The sequence below is a fragment of the Eumetopias jubatus genome, unplaced genomic scaffold, assembly GCF_037043125.1.
Source record: "Eumetopias jubatus isolate StellerSeaLion01/CBP00866 unplaced genomic scaffold, mEumJub1_p1.0 scaffold_12, whole genome shotgun sequence".
In the NCBI taxonomy this organism is placed as follows: Eukaryota; Metazoa; Chordata; class Mammalia; order Carnivora; family Otariidae; genus Eumetopias; species Eumetopias jubatus.
This window is the reverse complement of record NW_028274818.1, coordinates 32,453,454-32,480,738: the sequence shown is the minus strand read 5'-3', so window position 1 is coordinate 32,480,738 and position 27,285 is coordinate 32,453,454. Positions and strand designations below refer to the sequence as shown.

General features: G+C 37.1%; 1 protein-coding gene across 4 annotated transcripts in view; it reads left to right on the top strand.

The window, feature by feature from the left end:
- CRB1 (crumbs cell polarity complex component 1) overlaps nucleotides 1-27,285 on the top strand; it is a 211,892-nt gene that overhangs the window by 143,296 nt on the left and 41,311 nt on the right. For 3 of the 4 annotated variants that reach the window (XM_088016844.1, XM_028120378.2, XM_028120379.1), the window contains 3 exons: nucleotides 15,654-16,610; nucleotides 22,181-22,728; nucleotides 24,393-24,558. In XM_088016844.1, coding sequence (XP_087872970.1) covers nucleotides 15,654-16,610; nucleotides 22,181-22,728; nucleotides 24,393-24,558 — 1,671 coding nt within the window. The remainder of the gene's footprint in view (nucleotides 1-15,653; nucleotides 16,611-22,180; nucleotides 22,729-24,392; nucleotides 24,559-27,285) is intronic. The other variant, XM_028120380.1, reaches the window with a different exon arrangement.

Here is a 27,285-nt window from a genome sequence, read left to right as displayed (position 1 = left end):
TCCAGGAGCCCACCAAAGTTGCCTCAGAACAAAAGACCCTCTTATCACCCAGGAAATTCCAAGGGATTTAGGAGCTCTGTGTAAGATGCTACTATCACCAGTTTCATTCAGGAAATTACAAGTTTTAGTAGTCCTATGTAGAAACTGCGGTTAGAGAGCAAATATATATTTCTTATTATGTCACACATGGCAACCAGTTTTCATGCATATTATCAGAAAAATAGTGTAATCTTCTAAAATTTTCTTCATATCCCTTTATAAATAAAAATTTTAAAAAATAAATTGTTTGACTACTTAGAGTAATGTTTTCTTTCTTCTGTGCAGCACTAGGGATGTGTGATGGATATATGATATATTATCAACCACGATGCATTCCTTTTTTCCTTACTCCATCCTAAAAGAGCATTAATTTATTTAATATAAATCCCCTTTTCCTAGCAGCCAGTTATCATGGGGAAGCTGACTCTACTCTCAGTTCCAAAGGATAACGCTATTCCCTCTCCCTATCTGCCATTGATTCCTTTAGGAATGGATATAAATAAAGATTTACTGATGGTTTCTAGGAGAGTTCTTATTTGTTCTTAAGGAAGACCTAAGGGAAGGATATGAATGAGGAAGCATGTAGATAGAGGGCCACTTGGCAGCCATCCCATAACTATGAGAATAGCTCTGGGATGAAGTTGAGCCTTCACCCAGCAGAGTGGAGAGCTGATAGATACCTGATTTCTTCACCTTGTTGAGCTTTGAGGTCAAACAACCATGACACTGTCTTTTCTTGGACTTCCTCTTTAATGAGCCAAAAACCATTATTTAAGCAAGTTTCATGTAGGTTTTATACTGCTTGATGCCAGATCATCTTAACTTATGCATGACCTCAATCCTGTCTCCTTAGCAAGGACACAGCGAGACCCATTGTTTGCCGACAGAGTAAATTTGTGAGCCACATTGTACATGTTCACTGACTACCGTAGGTAACAGTCAAATCGCCACCTCAGATCAGCACTAGGAAAGCAGTTTCTGCTTAATTTTAGGTGGCTGGTACTCATCTGCTGCAATGCTGCTGAAGTGGGATCTTACCTACCCGGCAGATACTTCAGCCCAGTGGAATACAAGCAAAGCTCCAATTCCAGCCAGGGTTTTCCCTCTCAGACAGGCATTTCAATGGCACTTGTGGGATGCATTACACAGAGTATACTTATTTACCTTTACCTTTGCCTCATTTTCTCTGCAGGTTGTCATTTCTGAAGGCACATGCCTTCAGAATATAAAGATGGAAGAGGGAAATTGTACTCTGCCTCTAAAAGGCAGCTGAATGGCATTGCCTGTTTTTCTCATTTTTTTCATTAATACAGACCGTGTCTTCAGACTCTCCCTTCAGGGGATGGGGTTTATGAGATAAGTTCAGTTATCAGTTCCGTTGCTACTTTTTGTTTTGTCTTATATTTATGTATTACATTGGCTTTGTTTAATTCCATTCCTTTGATTTTATAGTTAGGCATTTTCCCCAGTTTAGACAGTAAGTTATCTTTTAATTTTATTTTTTAATTATTTTGTTAGCCCTCATCTTTTTCATGTCTTGACATATGTATTTTAGTGGCACATGGACAGGAGCTACTAGAGAGATGACAGACAGATGTGCCCCTGCTAAAAAGCCATTACTATTATTGTTGACGGCTGTCACTGTTGTTTATACTTTTCAAACTTATTTCTAGTGACCACTATATAGCTACACATATGACAGATATATAGTACGTATAAAGAAAACTTGGAGTGATAAAATAACATAATTGTTAATTAGACAGTCTTTGGACACTGCCAGATGTGAATATAAATTCTGGTTCTGTCCCTTGCTAATTCAGTGATCTTGGGCAAATTTATAAACTCAGTTTCAATTTGTTCAGCTTCATAATACTTATCTCACTGTGAAGTTACAAGAAATAAACTGTAGGAATGCCTGGGTGGCTCAGTCGGGTAAGTGTCCGACTCTTGATTTCAGCTCAGGTCGTGATCTCAGAGTTGTGAGATTGAGCCCCATGTCAGGCTCTGCGCTGGGCGTGGAGCCTGCTGAAGATTCTCTCTCTTCCTCTCCCACTGCCCCTACCCCCTCGAAAAAAAGAAAGTATAAACAGTGTTTATTTTTTATAAATAAACAATATTTAAATACTTAGCACAATGATCTGAACGCAGTAGGCATTGCTAACAGTGTGTTCAATATTCTGCATATTTTAATTAAATAGCTTAGAATTTATATTTATAAAACGGACATATTTCTAACATAAAATTAACATTTCAAATAGTTCTCTTGTTACTTAATTTTTAAAATAATGGTATTTTTACTGTTTTTAACCAAACGACAAATTTAAAACATTTAGAGAAATCTATAACCCTACAGTTGTATGGTACTTTATATTTTCCAAAATATTTGCATATTATTTGCCTATTCGATTCTCACAACAGCATGTGGGGCAAGCAGGACAATGTGTTCACTTCCCCTTTGCTACTGACAAAGCTAAGACTCAGAGGAACTAAATGATCTCTCATAGGAGCACACATTAAATGGAACCATTACTAGAAATGTTTGACCCCCAAACACCTCCTTCCTCTACTCTATTTATTGAATAGTCTAGTCATTAATATATGGAAAACAGTTAAGAAATTATGTCTGTACAAATAGCTACATTATGCCAATTTTTTTTAAATCTTAAGAATGTACTAAGGGTGAAATGGAAAAATGATTAGAAGAAAAAGACAAAATGTGGAGGGAAAAGCCCTGGTGCATATTTAATATGTTCTGTTTATCTTATGAAGGACATAATGAGATTTAATTAGTTAATAGGAGACATATGGTATGATCCACAGTATGTTAGAGACTTCACGTTTTGGCTAAATAGTAATTTTAAAGAAATATTTTGGTGAAGTAGCTCCAGAGTTTTAACAAGAAACCTCTGTCAACTTATTTGTTTGTCCTGAAAGCCACTGTCATGGTTAGGGACGGTTTAAAATGTCAACTCAAAAAATAAAAATAAAAAATAAAAAGTCACCTCAAAGCCAGATTCCCCAAATTGATACCTTTTAATGGGTAAATATAATTTGTATCTATACAAGAGTTTTCTTTCCCCAAACAGAGTTTCTTGGGCTTTTCTCGGATAAAATATCCCTTTGAAATCTTGTTGAAATTTTAGACCATGTCTGAGGAGCACCATTATCAGAATTACCTGAGATGCTTGGAGAAATGCAGCTATCTGGGCCTCACCCAGATTTATAGAATCAGAGTTTCTAGAGATGTATCTTAGGAATCTGCATTTTGGAACATATACCTCCACTAAGCATTTCTAACACTATTAGAGAGTCACTCCTCTAAATTCTCTACCCAGAAAAAGGCACAAAATACAATAACAACAAATCACAAAATATTTCATATATTTTTCAAGGGATCAATAGACCTGTAATGTCCATTCGTGGATGATTTAGACATCTATGACTGTCAGGTCCAAAAAGCTTATATATAAAAGCTAGAGTTGTCTTCCGACGCATTAGACTCTGCTTCTGTGCAGGAGGAGACTGGATGCATATTTGCTTGAATTTTGGAAACTTACGACAGTATTACCCACCCTTCATCAAACACACACACATTATACTGCACTATCATACAGTACAGTTTACAGTATAGAGTCTTGTATTAAATGATAAGTATTCTAGGAAGTAAAGCTAGAAAGAGGCATTCACACTTAACAGTTAGAGAAAAGCACATCACAGACACTAAACAGTAAATCACAATACAATGTAACCTATGCTGAGTTCCAGATAGACAAGCCTCAGATGTTTGAGGACAATGTCTGACCGTTAGGAGGGAAGACATTCCACAGGGTAAGTGCCCACCAAGCTGAACCCTGAAAGAAAGTTGGGTTTTGAATAAGTCAAGAAATGGAGAGAGCTTTGAAAGTACTTTAGTTTTTACTCTCCTAAAACTGTTTTAATACAGACCCTTTATGTAGCAAACAGTGGGGAAAGTAATGCTGGTGGGGGAGAGGGGGGCGCAGAAGGGGGATAAATAAAAGCCAGATTGTCCAGAGCCTTGAACGCCAGTCCTTACCAGGTCAGCAATTTACTTGGCCTTTGACATTATTTTTGTGGCTGTGCAGAGCAAAAATATTAATAAATTTGTGAGAAATGACAGTCAGCACTACTAAAGAAGGTAAAGCCAATTCTTACCATGGCAGAGAGAAAGCAAACATTACATGGACTCGCAACACATCCAACCCAATACAAAGCAGGTTTTTGTAATTCACCGTAACTCCAGTGTTTAATCATTCACTTTTGACAAGAAGAGGGAAAAAAGGACCAAGCAAGAGCAGAGCCTTTTCTGATGATTTACTGATCAAAGCCAATTAGGATAGCTCTGGTTGAACTGGATTGAGTTTCAATGAAATTACTTTTCAAAGTAAAGACAACAAGAGTGAGCCTGTGCCATGCTGTATTTTCTACTTGTTAGTCCGTAAAAAAAAAAAAAAAAAAAGAAAAGAAAAGAAAAAGAAAAGAAAAAGAGAAAAAAACCCCAAAAAACTAAAAATCACTTACCTATATATCCACTGAGCTTCAAAGTGTGATTTCTGAAGTGCAAAATCAAGTAAAACGTAGAACTGAAATGCAAAGCTTTGTGGCAGCTATTTTGTCTTTCGTTTGAAGATCTCAGAATACTTTTCACACAATAGACTGAATCAAATCTTCCTCTGGGCTCAGAGTTTTTTTCTTTTTTTTTTTTTTTTATCTAAGCTACCGTATGGTTCTGAACAAATGTCAGGTCTAGAGTGTGTGTGTGTGTGTCTCTCGAATCATAACTTTAAAGCAGCGTAATAACAAAATAGAACACAGGAATGGATACTGAAGAAACAATCCTTTGCTTTGTGTATGTTGCACACAGACACAATCTTAACAAACAAAATAAATCACCAACTGTACCACATTTTCCTGATATCATTCATCTTGGGAGTGGCCCACATAAAAGAGTTTTTGCATAATACATTTTTATAATTTTCATGGGAAAATTTGTTTTCTTTTCATTATTTTGCTTTAAAGTACTTCAGAACTATGTTGCCAATTTTCTTGCACTTCTGAATTAAAAAAATATTGCATGCAATTTGTATTTAATTGATGACTTACTTTATTAACTCCTGTCATCGCCCTATGCTATTTTGCAATGAGGTCTTGAGATAGGTATCAATTTCCTCCTATTTTCAATATCTCCAAACTGCTGTACTTTTAAATATTATTTTATGCCAGCTCATGATATTGTTTTCCTTGGAGGCAGCGTATCGTAGGGGGGAAAATAACTGGTGGCTCATCTCAGGAGTTGAAGAGACCAGGGCACCACTCACAACTTGGCTCAGTTTCATCATCTGTGAAATGAAGGTGGCAACATAGTTTTCATCATTTCTGGAAGTGTTTACATGGCCACACAGATGAAGCCCTTAACACAGTGCCTGGCACAGTTCCATCCGCCCACATTCACTGTCCAGCTCTCAACTCTTATTTCCTGTTGCTGAAAATACACCTGGTGGCTCTCCCCCATCCCTTTCTTTTGCTGATTCTATTTCACTGCAAGCTCTGATACTTGATAATCAAGCTTATTTTAGTTGTGTGTAAAATAACAATAAATGATGAACGAGGGCCTGAGGAAGTAGTGGATAAACTTTGCAGTCTCTATTTTTTAACATAGAAGATTTTAAGATAAATCCTAAATTGATCTTGATTCTTGATTATGTTCTGGATACTTGAGATCACTTAGAGTGACCTCTGGAAAAATGAAATTTAACTATAATTCACGCAGAGAAACTTTAGGGCTGTCATGAAGCCTAACTGTCCTCTTCAGCAATTAAAAATGGAGGTAGGGAGAGGTTCCTGGGGGGCTCAGTCGGTTAAGCCTTCAGCTCAGGTCGTGATCCCGGGGTCCTAGGATAGAGTCCCGCATGGGGCTCTTTGCTCAGCAGGGAGCCTGCTTCTCCTCTGCCTGCCGCTCCCCCTGCTCGCGCTCTCTTTCTCTCTCTCTCTCTCTCTCTCTGACAAATGGGTAAATAAAATCTTTATTAAAAAATGGAGGTAGAGAATTATGGCAAGACAAGAGGTGTTCGTTCCATAAGCACCGACAGTGACCAAGAAGGACATGCTTTGAATGGTTGTCTCATTTAAGCCTTATAGCAGTCCTCCAAGGAAATTACTGCTTTCCCCTTTTTATAGATTTCTAAAACTGTGACAAAGTTATGAAGATGGTAGAGCTTACTATATTCAGCATATTCTCCACCTAGAAATTCTCTACTTACATTATCTACTTAGAAATGATGCATGTGGCATATTCTTTACTTAGAAATGAGGATAGAATCTCAGGACTGGAAGAATCATTAGAGGCCATTGAACTCTACACCCCCACCCGTTCTTAAATTTCATCAAAAACATCCTTTCTGATTTTGTACATCTTCAATGTCAGGAAGCTTCCTGTCTCCTAAGACAGCTGATTCTATGCTTGATCAACATCAACTACTAGAAGATTCTGCAAAGTGAGCATAAATGTAAAATTCTATGGCACCTTACCAACTGGTGACCATTTTCCCTGGTGGAAGCAAATAAAACATAAAATGTCATGGGATGGGCTTTCAGCTACATGAAGACCCCTCTGATGTGCCCTGGTATTTGCTTTTCTCTAAGTTAAACACCTTCGTTTTCTTCAAGAATTTCTCTAATGACACGATTTCAAGTAAATTTACTATTCTATTAGCTTTCCTTATTGGAATGTGCATCTTGTCCTCTTGAAGGACTCAAAACCTAATATGAATATTTTGAGATCAAAACTAGACTTCCAGAGGGATTACCATTTACTTTATCCTAGATATTGTCATTCACTGTGATAGCCCCAGAGCCACATAAAATTTTGGAAGCTACATCACCATGGATCCATACTTCAAAGATAAATTGGGGTAATATATATGAAAGTAAACCATAAACTACATTTCATAATGTTAATACTAATTATCATTGATACTAAATTTATTATCAATTGAAACTGCTCCGCCTTCAACTGATAAACTATGTCTCTTCCGTCGAATTTTGTGGTTGTTTAATCTCAAATGAAAAGAGTTAAGCCTTCTCAGTTCACAGAAAACTGTCCTATTTAGTTCCCATGAGAATCTTGGTGTACCTGTTTTATTTCCACCCTATTCTTTTCTATTCTGGTCTATTCATTTCCTTTCTCCCCCATTCATTTTTTTCTCTTCTCCTTTTGGAAATCTCAATAATATATTGGATAAATATGCTTCAGTCTGCGTGTATTCATATAAATTCTTGTTTTGTTAATAGATATATATTGTGTTAAAGGTCACATTTTCTTTCTTCCTTTTTTTCATTTGGCATCATGTTATTTAGCTCTATCCATGGTGCTGGGTATACATCTGTTTCTAACTGTAGTGTACATTTCCAGGACGTACATCCTACCATTTTTTTCTAATTCATGCCCTCATGCCCTACCCAGTTTTTGTGCACTCTCTCTAAGTTTTAACAAAATTTAAGGCCAAAATGTACAAATTTACATTTTTTTCTTTGATAAAGTTCCTTTTAGAGTGCATCATTTAGGCCTATAAAGACCTTTCTTGATCCTGATAATTGTAACATCATTAGTTAGGATGCTTTGGGGTCACAAAGAAATCTGACTTAACAAGGATCCCATTCTCAGTTTTGTTACATATTTTTAGACTTAACCCCCAGAGCTGTAACATGGCTAATGCAGTTCCAGGAACACATCTGTGTAAGACAGTATCAGGCTAAAGGTGCATATCTTTTTTATATTAGGAATGAAAGCCTTTCTCAGACTCCCCCTAGCAGAACTCCTCTCGGGCCCTATTGACAAGGATTGGATCACTTGCCTGTGACCCAGCTTGTAGAGGAGGATGTGAAAAACTGTATTTGTCACTTGCATCCTTTTGGGTGGGAGGTATGTTCTGCCCATAAGGAAGGTGGGGAGGATGTGTTGGGGAAAACACTGCTGGGTAGGCAAGCATTATTTTTCCTTCGAGTCTTCGTGATCTTTAGCAAGTTCATGTTGCCTACAAATTTGGTAAGTATGCCTTTTATATTTTTATCCAAGTAATTTGTATTCACATTCACTCCCCCAAAAGACAAAAAAAACAAAAAAACCTGTTGAAATGATTTTGAATGACTACTATGCTCAAAGCATTTACAATTCTCATTTTGCATACACAAAAAATAACTGTTTAATATGCTTTACTATGCCCACTTCATAGATGAAGAAACTTCAACTTAAAGAAATTAGCTATTTGCCCAAGGTCTCATAGCCTCATAAGTGTTAAAGCTAGGATTTAAAACACATTTTTTAATTTTTTATTGTTATGTTAATCACCATATATTACATCATTAGTTTTTGATGTAGTGTTCCATGATTCATTAAAACACATTTTTGTTTGATCCTTAGTCAATGTTTATTCTACTTCATTCTGGAAGCCTGAGGACTACTAGAAACTCTCTCCAAGATGATCCATTAATAAGAACTCTGAATATGTTGCCTGTCCTCCCCACCCCACCCTCACCAGCTTGCCCCAGTGGATTAACATCTTACTTCAGTTTCCAAGGTCCCTGCCTGCTGAACATTCCCTACTGTTGTATACTTGGCTAAACTGTATGCCCCATGAAGCAGGACTATGTCTGGTTTCACTCATCATCATATCTCTAGCTCCAACACCTGTTAAAAGGATGAATGACTAATAAATGAATGAAAAAAATACACTACTACAATGTCTTTTGCTTTACATCTTTTCTGCCCAATCACCTGGTTTCCTTCACAACTTATCTGATGTCAGTTCCATGGCAGACTTTGAAGCTCAGATACTAGTCCATGATAAAGCACCAACGACTGCCTCATGATACAGTTACCACCCCTCTCAGGTAATACTTTCATCTTTACCAAGGCTCCCAAGAGTTAAGGTCTCAGCCTAAAGAAATTGCTCTAATGGTTAGAATTTCAGGCACTGTGGTAGTCTGTGGGACTCAGTGACCTCCCAGCCTATATCACCCAGGTGAAACCTCTCTCTGTAGGTCTTCAGGTCCCCCTCTCAGAAAATGTAAAAAAAAAAAAAGGTCAACCACCCATTACCCTACGTATGTCCCAAACACCTTACCTAGTCAAAGTATCATGCTTTATAAAATGAAATACAATTATATTTAAGACTAATAGAAAATAGCTATTCTTTCATAGTGAGTGGAGCTTAAGTCTGAGAGCACCACAGGATTAACTCTTGGCACAATCTCAGGGAAGTCCAATGAAGTCTAATGAAGATTAGACTCAGTGAAGTCTCCTGCTGTTTTCTTAATTTCTCGTTTCCATTCCCTGCATAGATATTCAATAGATTTGAAGTTTCCATGAATTTAACTACTCATTCAAAAGCAAAATAAAAAAAAAATTTAAAACAAAACCAAAAAGCCCAACAGCATTCCCATTGGTGTGAAGAAAAATAAAATCAGTCTCTAATTTTCCATAACAGAAGTTACCAGAAACACCAATCTATATTTAGATTCCCCAAAACTCATTTTTCTGTAATAATAGTGTCAGTGTTCAGTGTAGGATCATATTAACATTCACTAATTTGACTTGAAAAGGGGAGGTACCATGTGTTAAGTAGAAAGAGTATCTAAAAATATAATAAGTCTGCTTGGTAAGCAGCACAAATGGGTCTTACGCTAAGCCCCACTGACCCCAGCCTGGAGGGGAATGAGGCAAGACTAAGTCCTCACACTCTTTACCTGAGAGAAAGAAGGTGACATTGAAAAAGAAGCCCCCACTTTTGGAAATGGTATGAAATCATCAGAAACTGGCTCTGTCAACCCATTAGGTGTTTGGATGGATCTCTTTTTCTACAGAAAAATGTCTGGATCCAAGACACAAGGTTTTCACATTTTAATGGCAATGCTCATAGGTAACTCTCTTTTTTATTACTTATATAAGCTAACTGATACCATTGTTAGAGTTTTTAAGATGTTTATTTAACAATTTTTGTTAATGATATAATAAATATTACTATCAAGTGAAGATTAGAACTTTTGAGTGAAATAAAGTCACCCAAAGCAATGAGTAAAGGAAATACTTATGTATTGAGCCATTGGTCTTTATATTTAATTTTTTTGGATTGCTATTTATTAAAATAAAAAATATTTAATCAATTAAATTAGAGAATGATGAAACTCATTTGTATACAAGTTTTTGTAGAAATAATTTTTTATTAGATATTTTATTAACTATGACTTTCAATAAAGTGAAAATGGAAGCAAAAGTCATTTTAATAGCCAATGATAATTTGTATTAAACAAACTCTATATCTTTTTGATCCATTAATATTATATATTCTGATGAAAATATGGGATATACCAGATAGTAAAAATTTTCCCTATCATGGTTATTTTTGAAATACAGTCTTATCATAGAACCAGGCACTAAACTAAAAGAACTTTAGAAAAATAAAATAAAGTGGCAGTTTTTATTTAATTAAATAAACTGCTTTCACATAAACAAAATAACAGTAAGCTTCAAGCAATCCACTTCATACTATAAGTACATGGACATAAATAGCCAATTCATTGTCAACTAAAACCCAATTAAGAAGACTGAATGACACAAGTAATCCTTAATCCCTTTACCTTGATTGACAGCAGATCTTATTCTTTGCCAGCCAGTAGAATAGCCAATAAAAGAACTTACAATCTTGTTTCCCACTTTTAGTTTGCTGGGTTCATCAAATAAATACGTCTGACCTTATTTTACACTGGAGATGTTAATAGAACTGGTTTTAAACAAGGCAAAACTACAAATAACTGCATTATTCTACTTTTATATCTAATTGTTTATTTTCTTCAGACTATTGACCTTCATACAGGCTTTCTCTTCTTTTCCTTTTTTTTTTTTGTTTCAGTTTTTTACATGATGGTAAAATCTTTTTTTTTAAAGATTTTATTTATTTATTTGAGAGAGAGAGAGAATGAGAGATAGAGAGCACGAGAGGGAAGAGGGTCAGAAGGAGAAGCAGACTCCCTGCCGAGCAGGGAGCCCGATGTGGGACTCGATCCCAGGACTCCAGGATCATGACCTGAGCAGAAGGCAGTCGCTTAACCAACTGAGCCACCCAGGCGCCCCATGATGGTAAAATCTAAAACTAGCTTCTCTGCTTATACTCAAAGGAAAAACATAATCAAGTTATTGGTAGTTATTTTGTGAAAGAGCAAATGTGTAAACATTAAGAATCATAAGAAAAAATACAATAAGCAACCGAAAAGAAAGGACTACCATTTGCCCCTACTTGCTGACCAAGGATAAGTGAAAGATTAATACCATGAATTGTAAGAAATTAAATGTCTTTTAGCAGATGCTAATAATCTTAGGTATGGACAATTTTAGTAGCTGTCTCTGTGTCTTATTGTGTCTGGTTTCTTCTCATTTTACTGTGACAAGTCCCTGTGTCACTGATCGTTATGAGAAACCATGTTAGTCTTCCATTCAACAATTACCCATTTTTCTCCACTGCATTCAGAAAATAAATAAACAAACACATAAATAAATAAAGCAAAACAATAAAAACTGGATATCCCCAGGCCTTCTCCAATCTGGCTATATTTAGTCTTTCTGACTTGATTTTTCCTTCATAAATCCTCCATGCCAACAAGATTGACAAATCACCATCACTTCTAAGTGTCTTACGCTTTTCCATTGATGTGTTTTTGTTTATTCCGTTATTTCCATGTACTTTTTGTCAAACTGATCCACACTTAAAAACCTGTATTAAATCCTATCTCCTTCAAGACTTCCTCAACCAGGCCAGGCTGAAGAGATATCTCTGTCCGGAGACTCATCATTATTGAGTTATTGCTTATACAATTCACTTGGAATTCATCATACACTGTTTAGTGATTATCTCTTCAGTGTTGTCTTGACTCACACTATCATTTAAATTTTTACAAGTTTTTCTCCAGTAAACTCACTGAAGACAGAGACCAGTCCACATTATCCACAGCACTTGATATGTGGTAGTTATGTAATCAATGTTTATTGATTTAATTTACAATATTGAGTTTTCATAGGTACATATTTATGATTATCTCTCATTTAATACCTTTCTCCTAAAACTTTGTAAATCTTCTCTAAAGTTCCCTGAGTTTGAGCCTCCCATATTAACCATACATTCAGTGAGAACCTGCTCTTTACACTGTATATTCATAAATATGTGCTATGTTATTCTAATGTAATTATAATATAATATTATCATGGTAAGCATATTGAAGACAGGTGTGTCTCTTCTACTTTGCAATCCTCTGTGAGAGCAAGGCACAGAGAAGATATTTTGTGATTTGAAAAACCACTACAATGAAGTTTCAACTAAGAGGTTAAGATAGGGTCACTGTGAGGTACCAAAGCAAAAAAAGACTATAATGCAGAATGTCAAAATAAATACTAGGCTTCAGGCTTTGAAATGTTTATGCATTTTAAGTATACATGAAAGTTCTTAAGAGGCAATTTGAAGCAATGTGTCTGTAAAGAGAGTTTTTTGGAGAGTTTTGCTGCTGTGCTGTGAGTTGCACCCCACTACACAGTTTTAGGGTTGGAAGCTAGATTCTGACCCCAAGCAGAGCGAGTTGCTTTAAGGAGAATCCAATCTCATCTAAATTTGAGGAAGGGGTGGGTGGCATATGCAACTTAGGCTGGATTCTCTAGCTACCTGAGGAATCTACAATCTAACCCAAGGCAGCAGGAAAGAGGGAGAGAGAAGTGCTGCCGGTGTTGTGCTGGGAAGTAAATGTGCCCCCCTCCAACCACAGGTCAAAGGCACATGAATCCCCAGGCCCACATAGGGAACTCATGGTAGGAATATCAGTCAGTGGTCAGTGTGAAAGAGATTCTGCCCAACAGGCTTCTGTCGGAAGGTGAGAGAGCCCCAACAGAGAGAGTTGGTGAAGGCTTGAACCTCAGTAAACCAAGAATGAAAGGGTTGGGGAGGGGCAGTGTGAGAGCAACTGGTCAAAGAAGCAATGCCTGCCTCACGGGTCTCTGGCGACTCAGATGGAGGAACAGAGCGGGGGAAGGAAAAGTCTTCCCTCAGTGAAATGTATTTAAAGGCATAGTGGGACGAAAAAAAAAGTATTTTGCTTTGATTATAACCCATGAGTTGTTCAATATTCCTCCTAATTAATGATTACGGATTACTTTTTTTGTTCTCAAAATCCTATGAAAATCAAATTCAAGTAAAATATCTTCCAATGCAGGGGCACCTGGGTGGCTCAGTTGGTTAAGCAGCTGACTCTTGATTTTGGCTCAGGTCATGATCTCAGGTCCTGGGATGGAGCCCTACCATATCTGGACTCCACGCTCAGCGGAAAGTCTGCTCCAGGGTTCTCTCTCTCCCTCTGCCTCTGCCCCTCCCCCCACTTGCACACTCTCATTCTCTCTCTCTCTCTCTCTCTCTCTCAAATAAATACATAAATCCTAAAAAAAAAATCTTCCAATACAAATATTTGGACTTTTCATTAATTCAGTTAAATTAAATTTGCATTAGAACACTCCTTTAGAAAATAGCCTGTAATTCCTGTGTCAGTTTTCTTTACTTATAAGGATGATTACATAACAGATAAATCAGTTCAATTTGGTTTTATTTTTCCTGCTCATTGAGCTTTTCATAATGCATATATGCTCAGCACTGTGGAGGTGCTGTGGGAGGTTCTAACTAAGAGAATAAACGTTCAGTCTTTTCACAGAGCTTGAAATATTTTTGGATCAACAAAGATTGTGTGAAAGCAATCCAAGTAGTGTAAAAATGTAAGTATAACAGGATCCTATCAAGAGTCTAAATGGCATACAAAATGGCAATGGGCAAAGATTAACATTGGATACATTTACCTGAAAATATGCATAAGAAGAGCACTTCAGGTTTGGGATTGGATCAGATTAAATGCATTATAAATATTTTAATCATCTTACAAAGGTCATCAGTAATCAATTCAAAAATTACCAAGTGTCAAATGTGAGCCAGACACTATGCTATGGTTTAGACATATTTTGGTGAATAAAACAGACATTTTCTCTTCCCTCATGAAGAGTAATGAGATTCTAGGCTAATATGCTCATTATGTAAAGTTATGCCATTTGTGGGTCACTCCATATGCCCATACCTTCCAAACAGTCTCTCTCAATGACTATAGTACTATTTGAATTTTATCATTAGAGGGTATTTCCTTTGGTTATCACTTTTTAATAACAGCCAACACTTACTGAGAATTTATTATATATCAAGCAATGTTATAATCGTCTTATGATCATGTTATATGATCATCATATAAGATGTGAGAGTAATTCTAACTTTTAAAAGCCCTGTGATGTAAGGACTATTATTAACACCATCTTACGGATGAGAAAACGGAGACACAAAAAGCAAATGTAACCTGCTCGCGGCCTCTCTGGGATTCAGATCCAACGCTTCAATATAGGAGCCTTTGATTAAATTTCTATAATTTAAATTTAATACTTAATATTTTATATGTTTTATGTTTTATGTACTTTTAATACATATGTTTGGGCATGGGATAAAATGGGAAAATAAGAACACATATTAGTAATGACAACAAATGAGAATGCACCAAATTTGTCAGTTAAAGAACAGATAATGTCAGATTGGATTTTAAAAACCTAGAAAGCCGATTGTGGGAGTGCTTTGGAGTTTAGACTTCAGTCTTTCTAGGTCTCAGTATCTTCTGTGAAAGAGAGCTAAGAAAAATCTGCCCTGCAAACTTTGGAAGACTAGGTAGGCACAGACACATTATGTGGGTGAAGGTGTCAGGGAAACCATATAGTGCATATTGTTGTCATCCTATTTGTTCATTTGAACTAGAAAAGCAATAACCATCACTCTTGAAAGGTGTTGTATTTCTTCTTGTTACTTTGATTGCGTGAATTCTAATAATTCTCTAACTAGAGACTTGGAATCAGGAAAAAGAGTGAAAGAAAGTGAAGTTAAAACTGTAAGACAGAGCATGTTATGGGATATATTTCATGGTTTATACTAGAATTATGGAAAGGAGGAAACAGGGCCTTCCATTCATCTTAGAAGCTGTCCATGGTGAGGGTTGTCTAGACTATCTATGTATCTGACAAACTTTGGTTTTAGGGATCATGGGGAAGTAAAAATAAGGTAAGAGGCAAAATCGCCAATTTCAAGTAGAATAGAGTAAAAGCAGCCTGGGACAGGATATACACTATCAGAGAATGAAGTCTCCAAATAATTTGTATCAAGCATCACTTTTTCTCTTTTATCATTTTTATGACATTGAGTTCCAGATACTTGTCTGACAATAGTAGTTTGAGTCAACCCCTATATTTGGCAAATAGTTTATTTCTAGAGGAAGAATTCAGGGTCTTCCGTGACTGCACTTGTCTGCACAACACACACAGAATGATATAATCGATTTTAACTTCCTCAATAACTATTTACATTTTATTCCATTATGGTCTTAAACCTGAGCTAGCTCTTCACTTCCACTGATTATACATGGAAATTATGTGAACTTCCATTTCTGATCTGAATATATACAATTTCAACCTATTCTTTATTATTTAACAGGAATCCACTGTGAAGAAGACATTGATGAATGCTCTCCAAACCCTTGCCAAAATGGTGGTACTTGTGAGAACTTGCCTGGTCATTATACTTGCCATTGCCCATTTGATAACCACTCGGGAACGTTTTATGGAGGAAGGAACTGTTCTGATATTCTCCTGGGCTGTACCCATCACCAATGTCTGAATAATGGAATATGCATCCCTCACTTCCAAAATGGCCAGCATGGATTCAGCTGCCTATGTCCCTCCGGCTATACTGGGTCATTGTGTGAACTTGTCACCACACTTTCTTTTGAGGGCAATGGCTTCCTGTGGATCACAAGTGGCCCAGTTACAGGCAAGGGCTTAGTTTGTAACATAGCCCTCGGGTTCCAGACTGTTCAGCCAATGGCCCTTCTACTTTTCCGAGGCAACAGGGACATGTTTATAATGCTGGAGTTGCTAAGTGGCTACATTCACCTATCAATCCAAGTCAATCATCAGTCAAAGGTGCTCCTCCACATTTCCCACAACACCAGCGATGGGGAATGGCATTCAGTGGAGGTGATGTTTGCAGAGGCTGTGACCCTAACTTTACTTGACAACTCTTGTAAGGAGAAATGCATCACGAAAGCTCCTTCTCCATTTGAAAGTGATCAATCAATATGTGCTTTTCAAAACTCCTTTTTGGGTGGTTTGCCGGGAGGAATGACCAGCAACGGCATTGCTCTGCTTAATGTCTATAATATACCATCCACACCTTCATTTGTAGGCTGTCTCCGAGACGTTAAAATTGATTCGAATCACATTACTCTGGAGGATATTTCATCTGGCTCCTCTTTAAATGTCAAGGCAGGCTGTGTGAGAAAGGATTGGTGTGAAAGACAACCTTGTCAAAACAGAGGACGCTGCAGCAACTTGTGGCTTAATTACCAATGTGATTGCTACAGGCCCTACAAAGGCCCCAACTGCCTGAGAGGTGAGGGAAGGCGGGGCAGTCAGGAGTGCTGTGCCTCACAGCATCACAGTAACAAAACAGCCAGTCTGCCTCTCCTGTTGTGAAACGTAATGACCCCTCAGGACTTCTGCTTCTGGTTGCCAACTGACGAGAAAAAAAGAAGAGACTAGTAATGTGCATTAATTAATTTTGAGTGTATTCATTAGACACCAGGGTGTCATTCATGCAGAGAAGTAAAAAAAAAAAAAAAAAAAAAAAGGCAGATAGCTCCTACCTAAATGAGTTTTTATCTTGATGTGTTTACAAAGTGCTATTACAATTTGTGGTGTCAGAAATGTATTGTAAATCGTATTTAAAAGAGAGATAATCTTTTGGAAAAAAGGACCATTAGACACGAAATTAGTCAATGCCAAGTATTGGCACAATGTCTTGGGCATAGTAGACTCTTAGGAAATATTTACTTCCTTGCTTTCTGTTCTATGCAATTCACACTTGCTCCAAATTCATGTTTATGTTTAGCACTTTTATAAACCACTGATTCTATTCAGAGGTATATTTTCCAGAGCTGCTTTGGAGGAAATGGATATTCTACATAGGTGTCCTAAGGAAAAAAAAAGAAAAAAAATGTGGATAGTAACAACAGTGAAATTTTATAGATACCATAAACTAATTGACCTGATTTTTTTAGCAAATCACAGCTTGAAATGTATTTTAAAATCCTAAACTTCCAACATCGTTCCAAAGACTGCTGTTGATAGTGATCAATACATACCTGTTTCTTTTTATTATTATCATGCCTTGAAAATGTCTAAGAGGTAATTGCAACAGACTGCTTTGAAGTTCAGCTGTAATTTACCCTAAGATTTTAGAGCAACTTGAAGTAGGACAACATCTGGTAAATAGTCTTCTCTGCTTTATATGAAGTAAAATTAAAACCAGTCTTAGCCTATACCCTATTCCATGTATGAATGGCTAAGAGTTATTAGAAACTATTCATGGGTCTCCCCCGCCCCAACCACAATATTCATTGCAAATCATGGACCTGTTTGACAATGAGGTATGGCATCTACTAGCTCAATGTAATATTTTAAATAGAATGGCAGGTTGTTTTGTGATTTTTTTTTAAAGGGGAAATTATGCTGAGGCACTGTTCACTTTTTGAAGAAAAAATTAATTGACCCACGGCAATATTTTTACTACATATACAAAATAACAAACAGATGCTGACTCGTTTTGACTGGTTTCCAAATGCAGCGACCCATAGGTTAATACTGACCACGGTGATGCTAGCTGTCCTGGTAAATAGTTTCAAGGGATGCCAATCCAGTGGGTTCTGGTTTTCTTTAGTTTATTTATTCCAACTTGGAAAATTATGATGTTTTTAAACCAAGTTCCTGAATTCGTTACGTGCCCTACTTCCCGCAGTTTCCTTATCCCCCCCCACCCACCCCCACACTATTTGAAACTGTTCAATCCTCGTGGAAATGCTTGGCTTCAAAAGTGACCTGTATAGGGAGGGAGTTCTATAAAATCTTTTCTTTCCCAAAACTTCTTAATATAAGTTTAAGAAAGATTATATTTTTCATATTGCCTCAGTCATAAAACTAAAATATTCTGTACTGGTGTTATTATGTTTGCTGGGGAGTTTATTCTCATTACAGAAGAGGCTTACAAGCTGCAGAGAGAAGAGGGAGCCTTTCTACCATTGCACACATACACGCAGGAGGGAGGAGAGGTACTAACATTTACCAAGGCAAACTTCCTTCAGTTCTTGATCTTGGCTCAGTATTTCCCAACCCATCGCAATGAACAAGCAGGATGGATGGAGGATTTAGTTGGCTGACTAAACATGAATGACATGGAGATTTACAATATTTTTACATTGATCTTTTTAAAAATAATCAAATGTCTCAATAAGGGGAGTTCTGGAAAGTGTTTCTCAAAGCTCAGTTCCCAGAACTGTCTCAATGTATCTTCTTGTGTTGGCTGTGTATAAGACCACGGAGCTGCCAAGATACTGTTCAGAATGAAGACCTCTTGCCTTCTAGAGAATATTTTTTATTTGTAGAGGCAATTTACATATGTTTTCTCTTCAGTCATACATCTAGACTTTGAGACTCTTACCCAGTTAGAGTTGCAATTTCTTAGATATAGAAGAGGCTTCACTCTATGACTGTATTTTTTAAACTATTGTGCCTGCCGAGGGTAGTGACCAAACTTCTGTTTACACACTTTTAGGAATGAAGAACTCATTTATTCTATCTTGCCAAAAACTGCCCCAAGGTTGTTTCTTATACTGAAATAAAATATGATTACTTATAGCTTTCATTCATTGGCAGCATTATAACTCTTGAAATCATACTAATATAAATCTTACATGTCTTCTTCTTGAGAAGAGTTCAATATTTGAAGTATCTTATACCATCCAAGCCATCACTTCTATCATGCTAAACATATCCAGTTTCTTTTAATGTTTTCCATATGACGTAACGTTCAGACACTTCATCAGCTGCTTGCTTGTTGCTTGCTTTGGAATAAATTTACTTATCTGGTTCCTAGATGTGCCTGATGATGCAGAGTGACACAGGACTATAACCTCTTTCTTTCTAGACAATGTTCTTCTGTTTGCAGCCTAATATTACTTTGACTTTTTGGCAACCACGTTCTACGCTTGGCTCACTTTGAGTCATTCTTACTCATGGTGCCATAGAATCCTGCTTCTTCCACCCTAAGTGAGGTACATTTAGAAGCAAGAAGCTTTTATTTATTCTTAGTAAATTTCACCTTGTCCTAGTCTACCAATCATTAGAACTTGAAGCATATTTTTCATCTGCGTTTGCCATCCCTCTTCATGACATATCAACAACACCATTGAGAATCATTCCTCCCATGTTCACAACAAGTCATACATGGCTTCGGGTGTTTCTAAAAATCATGTAGTAAATCACCTCCTCCGACTACTTGCTTGTGATTTCTGAAGAACAATGGGATTGCTGGAGACTCAAGCTTCTGAGAAAACAAAACAAAACAAAACAAAACACCACACACACAAAAAAAACCCTAAAAGAGTTCTGTGTTCTGTCTTTTAATTTGGATCCACAGAGTGATCTGCAGGCATTCTAGGATGACCAGCAGGGTCCCGAACACCCATGAGGTTGAATGATTTTGTGCATATTCTCAAACCTCAGGAGCTTCAGGAGCCACATTTTCCTATTAAACATTTATCTCATATGAAAGTGCTGCAGTGTATTCAGAGATGTTAACCTCTTCCAATGGGTTATTTTATTTAACAGTACACTTTGAAAGCTACCTGTAGTTGCCTGGAGCAGGTGGTCTCCAAATGCAGATTCAAAAATGCAATATTTCTGTAGAAAATCAAGTCAGAGTTCTGAAAATGTAGCCTTTTATGCAAGAGGTCTTCAAACACAGATGGTTGCCTAAGCAAGTTTTAACTGTAGTTCAGCTACACTAAAATATGTCTTACCTTTGCCCAAACTTCAACTGGACCATGACGATATTTAAACACAATGAAATATGGTAAAATCTGTCTTGTTTCTGGTTAGCATTGGAATGTAAAAACTTGAAGATAGCCATCTCTTCAAGACCTCTCTCATCACATTCATCAGTGATTTCTAGATTACAGAGTTCAGTGGTCCATTTTTAGTCCTCATCTTACTGCAACTCTCTTGATGGGATACCATTGCAGCAAGAGTAAACGCAGTTAACTACTCCCTCTTCTTGACAAACTCGTTCCTCACTAGGCTTATGGGACATCACTCTCCCTTGTTTCTCCTCCTATCTTACTACTGCTCTTTTGTCATCTCCTTGACCTCCAAATCCAAATGTTTGGTGCTTAAGGACTCAGTTCTTGGACCTGTTCTTTTCTCTGCGTATACTCACTCTCTTGATGATCTCATCCAGTCTTGTGGCTTTAAATAGCATTAATTACACTGACAAATCCAAAATAATTATAGCTACCCCAGAATGTCTCCTCTGCACCTCTATGGCTGTTTACTAGACAGTTCCACCTTGATAGGTGCATCTCAAATCTAGACAGTTCCATCCAAATTTAATGTGGACTCTCACTTTCCCCCCAGATCTGTTCCTCTTGTTTTCTTTTCAGTTTCTGCAAATGGAAATACTTGCCCTAGAAAATCACGTAGGTTCTTCATGATATTTCCTTCAAAATATTTCCAAAATCTGATTATTTCCAAAATCTGACTATTTCTCATCACCTCCTCCGTTACCATGGATCCAAGCCACCATCCCTTCTCTCTGAAGTTTCTGCAACAATATCTCTACCTTCTTTCCATTCTCATTCAAATGTTATCTTCTCAGAGAGTACTTCTCTCACTACTTTATTAAAAAATCGCAACTCTACTTCTACGCCCAGCCCTCCCTGTTCCCTTTCCCTACCTGATTTATTCTATACCTAAAGACTTATCAACACCTGACATGCTACATAGTTTGTTTCTTTATCTGTGCCTGGTCTGCATCCACCAACTAGAATATAAGCTTTAAGAAGACAGGAACATTAGGGGCACCTGGGTGGCTCAGTTGGTTAAGCATCTGACTCTTGATTTCAGTTCAAGTCAAGATCTTGTGGTCATGATCTTGGGGTAGTGAGAGCAAGCCCCGTGTCAGGCTCTGCACTGGGCGTGGAGTCTGCATCAGTAAGATTCTCTCTCTCTCCCTCTCCCTCTGCCCACCCTACCCCCAGTCACTCTCTCTCTCTCTCAAAAAAAAAAAAAAAAACCCACAGGAACTTTAGTTCCTACAATATCATCAATATTTTGGAAGGTAAGGGTTCATTTTTATACATCTCGAGAGTTTTCTTGAGTTGATGTATACCGATAGTATTGCCATATTAGTGCATTACTAACTTCTTTAAACAGGAAATTCTGGGTGAGTTCAATGCTCATCTTTGCCTCCCTTCTTCTATTTGTCTGTCTCCCATGCCTCTCCCAACCAGGACCATAGAGGGAAGATTCCTCTTTCTTTGTTCAACTCCCTTGCCTTTTATTATTATTATTTGGAGTATCATCCCCAAAGAGGATTTGCAAATCTAATTCTTGATTTCTGTCCTTTAGAAAGAATGATTAGAAGTAATGACATTTGCTTCAGCATGTCCTCAAATAGCAAAGATGACAGATGCCTGAACAGTCTGCTTTGAGATGTTACAGTAAGAGATCTTATTCCTCAAATTTCTTCCACTAAGTTGGAGGACAGTAGTATCTGATATTCCACCATTAAACCCCAGCATTTTAGAGCAGTGAAGGAGAGGTAAATCTTAAGTTTATCAGCACGGAGATCTTTTCTCTTTCCGTTTTGTGATCAATGGGCCTCAACTATAAACTATAAACCAAAATGTAGTTATTTTCAGAAAAGTCAATAAACTGATTACATTTCAGTAAACTCAGAAGTTTTGAGAAATGAGACCAAATTGTCATTCTACTGAATAAGCCTGTTCTAAACTTTAAAAAAATATATATGGGTGTGTGTGTGTGTGTGTGTTCATCTTCTGGCCCTTCTTACTTGTGAGTCTTAAAGTGTTTCTTCTTTGTTTCTCCTGCTCTATTTTGACACTGAAGAGTATGTGGCAGGCAGATTTGGCCAGGATGACTCCACTGGATATGCTGCTTTTAATCTTGACAAGAATTATGGAGAGAACTTTACCATCTCTATGTTTGTTCGAACACATCGACCATCAGGCTTACTCCTAGCTTTGGAAAAGAGCACTTATCAATACATCCGTGTTTGGCTAGAGTATGGCAGACTAGCAATGCTGCATCCAGGTTCTTCCAAGTTAGTAGTACAGTTCATTCTTAGTGATGGAAATGTCCACTTGATATCTTTGAAAATCAAGCCAAATAAAATTGAACTATATCAGTCTTCACAAAACCTAGGATTTATTTCTGTCCCTACATGGAAAATCCAAAAAGGAGATGTCATCTACATCGGTGGCCTGCCTGACAGACCAGAGACGGAAGCTAATGGTGGCTTCTTTAAAGGCTGTATCCAAGATATAAGATTAAACAACCAAAATCTGGAATTCTTCCCAAATTCAACAAACAATGCATCCCACAATCCAATTCTTGTCAATGTGACCCACGGCTGTCCTGGAGACAACATGTGCAAGGTAGGATTATTCACACCAACTACACCTATATTGTATGCTAAACTGTTGTTTCATTAAATAATTTGTTATAACCATTCTTTGTATGTGAAGATAATGTTACTGACCCACCAGCCATAGAATAACACTTCATCAATATTTTTCCAGCAAGACTGGGGGAATTATATGGAGCCATAAAAAAATGGCCTTGATCTTGATGGCATCATGGTCTATTTAACCATCCAAGATAACTCCAGCCACATGCTTCTACTGCCACAACAAACAAATTGCTCAAGAATAATAGTATTTTAATCCCCAAACTCTTAATGGCATCCCAGAGGTTTAACTGAATTAATTCATTTTGGAAGAGATCATATCATTTATATTAAACGCCCAACTACCGTTTTTGACTATGAAGTCAACAACAAAAACCCTGAGTGGTGACTTTCTTCTGGTAGTTGGATTTAAAATTCTCTGAAATATATTTTCCCTGAGGCTACGTTTTACTTTCTGTATTTTGTATGCTCTTCCAAACACTATTTAAATATGTGAATTTGTCAGCTCTGCATGACCTTTGAAAGGAAACACATTTATATCTGTTGAACATTTATTGAGCTCTGACTATTGCCATGCACTGGGCTTGCTTCTAAATGTACAAAAATGAATCATGTTAACATTACTTGAGGAGAACTGCCAATGTGCCAGACACTACTTTACATAGATGAATCCATTTAATTCTGTTGAAGGACTGCTGTGTACAATAGGCATTGTTATTACCCATTTACGTCATTTGCAGATAAGGAAATTGAAGTTTAGAAAGGTTATATAACTCACCTAAATCACATCTTAACAGTGGGACTGAGATCAATACCATCTCAGCTTTCAGAAATTCCCTTTTAAATACTTTCATTTTGGATATTTTGTGAGAAACATTTTAAGAACTTGGATAATAATAGTATGTCTCTGACTGAGAGGCAGGGCAACTGAAGAGGTCACTGTATCTGGACCCAGAGGATCTAGGTACCAAGCTTCAACGTTTGTTTTTCTATTAGGATCTTGGGTAACAAGAGGGTCCTCTGCTTCCTCATTAGTGCAAACAGGAGTAATAACCTCTACCTCAAATGGTAATTGGTGTGATTGAAAGTGCCTGGTAACTTGGAAATTCCAGAGAATGTTTCTTTTTTTTTTTTTTAACATTTTATTTATTTATTTGACAGAGAGAGAGAGACAGCGAGAGAGGGGAACACAAGCAGGGGGAGCGGGAGAGGGAGAAGCAGGCTTCCTGCCCAGCAGGGAGCCCGATGTGGGGCTCGATTCCAGAACCCTGGGATCATGACCTAAGCCAAAGGCAGACGCTTAACCAACTGAGCCACCCAGGTGCCCCTCCAGAGAATGTTATTACACCTTTTAAAATCCTCCTTGTGTTGTAAAAAATCGGCTTTATCTATTTTCTCTTTCTTATTTCATCTCTTTCTTTTTGTTTCTTTCTCTCCCCATTTCTCTTTTAGAGAAGAGTTGGCAATGGTAGTAAGTTTTATTCCATTTGTTACCCAATGGATATAAAAAGTTCAAAGTGTAAATATGTAGAAAATTAGCATTTAAAAAATAGCAGTTATGGGGTCTTGCCTTTACTATTTCCGCAGTTAGTTACCAGTGCTTTTTATGCCTTTGCTTTCTTTTCTGCTCAGTGCAACCCCTGTCACAACGGAGGTGTGTGCTATTCCCTGTGGGATGACTTCTCATGTTCCTGCCCTGCGAACACAGCTGGGAAAGCATGCGAGCAAGTCCGGTGGTGTGAGCTCAGCCCGTGTCCTCCCAGAGCCCAGTGCCGGGAGGTGTCCCGAGGATTTGAATGTAGGTGGAGTTTAAGGTTGTCACCCATCCAATTAAGTTGGGTATTGCAGTTCCACGAGGCAGCCCAGAAAAAGAATTCAGACAAACCTTGCTTCCCAAAGGAACCTGTGGCTCTTTGCCCTGACTTGAGTAGTACAATAAACCTAATATAATAATAATAATATCCAGATTGGCTTCATGCCTCATCCTGCCCCTGGGTTTCCGCGGGGGTGGAGGTGTGGTGGGAAATGGAGGTCAGAACAACACCAGACTTAGATCTTTGATTATTTAAAGCTAATTTCTGAAGAAATTAACCAAGTAATATTTGGCTTTCCTTTCCTCATTGTTGGGAATACAGAGTCAAGTCCTAGCGTGAGCTCACGGCCTTATGTTAACTGTGAAGGCTCGGGCAGTTCACATGATCTCTGTAATCTAAAGCTTTCTCTCTAAATAGGGACAAAACATCTACTTGATAGGGAGATAAAAAAATTTGGTGTGTATGTGATGATTTTATAACCTTAAGTATAAAAAGACAAACACATTGGGCATTCTGTTGTTTTCCAAGTATTTTCCTCAATCTGAAATGTTCCCTTGCCCATCTTCAGTACTAAAGACCACAGTTTTCCAAAAGTTAGCAAATTTGAATACAATTTCACAGTCTTGACATGTCTACATACTAACCACACTATTAATTACATTTTCTCTTCTCTCCTACTTCAAATAATACAGTCTAATCGTAATAACAAATCTTCATGTTTGCACTGAATTCTAATTTCCCCCCTTTATTTGAAGATTTTGCTTCTAAACTTTTTCTCTCTTCAGCATCATTACCTTTTCCATCAGTGTATAAACACACTGCCACATTTCCTCATTACAAAAAATTTCCTTTGACCACCCCTCATCCCCACCAGCTACCATCCCATTTTTCACTTCCTCTCATAGTGTGATAAATCCTCTAAAGTGCTGTCCTCAATTTGCCTCTGATGTCTAACTCCATACATTCTTCTACCCCATTCCATCAGGGCCCTCACACCCCACCTCTGTCTTGAATTTGCTTAACTCAGAGCTTGGGCATGTTGCCTTCATCACTTCACTCAGGTTCCAGCCCAAGTATCCTCTTACCTGGCTTTATTTTTCTTCATATCTCTTATGACTCCTTCATGTTTTATTGTATATGTATTTGTTTACTTGTTCATCATCCCTTTCCTCACTAGAATATAGATTTCAAAAGGGAAAGAAATTTCCTATTTGGTTTCTCACATTACTCTTTGCACTTAGAATCGTGCCAAACATATAGGAGATTGTCAATAAGTGTTTGTCAAATGAACAAAATAACATTATTTTTCTTAAAATTAACTCAATATTTTCACTTAACTGCTCCAGACTTTAAGTGATAACATATATCACCCTGGAAAACATCGTACTAAAATAATGGAATGGAACCAGAGAATAGAATGACCTCAGATTTATTGCAACTGAGCTGCAGTGACTGAAGAAAAGAGAATATATTTCCTTTTCTGTTTCTATATTTTCAAAACATATATGAAAAGGATGGATATATGAAATGTGTTGTCCTATATATATATATACTTGGGAAAATTTTCCAGAATACATATACTTTTATGTTTCATGTTTTAAATACATATACTATATTACAGTAGAGTATTATGGTATATATGGAGTATATAAAGCATGATGAGTTGGCATAAAGAATGCAATTTGGTTTCTAACGTGGCACCAAATTTTAAATACAACCTTTCCATTGTTCTACCTCCAAACTGCTTGTTTAAAATAAAGTATTATTAGTTTTATTGTCAATCTTTTGATAGAAATCTTAAAGTTCTAAAGTTCTTAGTCCCAGTTATGTTCTACAAAAGGGTTTACATCATTTGGAATATTTTCACAGGGGCAAAAAAAGAATAGGATTTCTAAAAACAATGGCAGACCAAGAACCATACCCCTGGTGTGTATTGGTCTTCAGCCTATACATAAAGCAGTTTAGGATTTGGACGTGCCACGTTAGAAAGCAGTTAAGTGAAACTTCACTGCTACTGCATTCCCACTACAGAAAGAGTAGAAAGTTTGCCTCTGATCTCCCCAAAATTCTCAATAACATTTTTTTTAAAGTACGACTTATCTTAATGAAGGAAGAAAATGTAAATCAATAGGAGGGGTGAATTTTTACTAATTGACAGGTATGAACCCTAGAACACACTTTTGCTACTTTGTGTAATTTTAATTTTATGTGATCTTATGACCCTATTGTATTTTCTTTCAAGTAAGATATACTGAGAAGATTAGGTCTAATAGAATAACATAATATAGCTCATACATCACCCTGAGTTTGCCTTTAGGGCATCCTATCAGAAAACGAAGACTTCAAAATTTACAACCCACCTTATACACACCTTATATACAGGTGTGTTTATTACAATACAGTTCCCCGAAGAAAAGGTGAAATACAAATACTGTTATGTGTATACTGTTATGTGAACATGTTCTTCCTTTCGGAGTTGGAGAGAGCTAATGAGTTTGTTATTTTAACATTTATTTAAAAACAAGGACTAAGACATTGTTGCTCCTTCCCTTCCTAATCCCAGCCCCAAATTTGGTGGGAAAATCACTACAGTCAAAAGTAATAAAAGTAATAAAATCAAGTGAAATTTTAATCCAAATAATACATTTGAATTGAACACTAGAATGATACACTTGAATTTTCTCCTGCAATGGTTTCTAATCATCATCTCC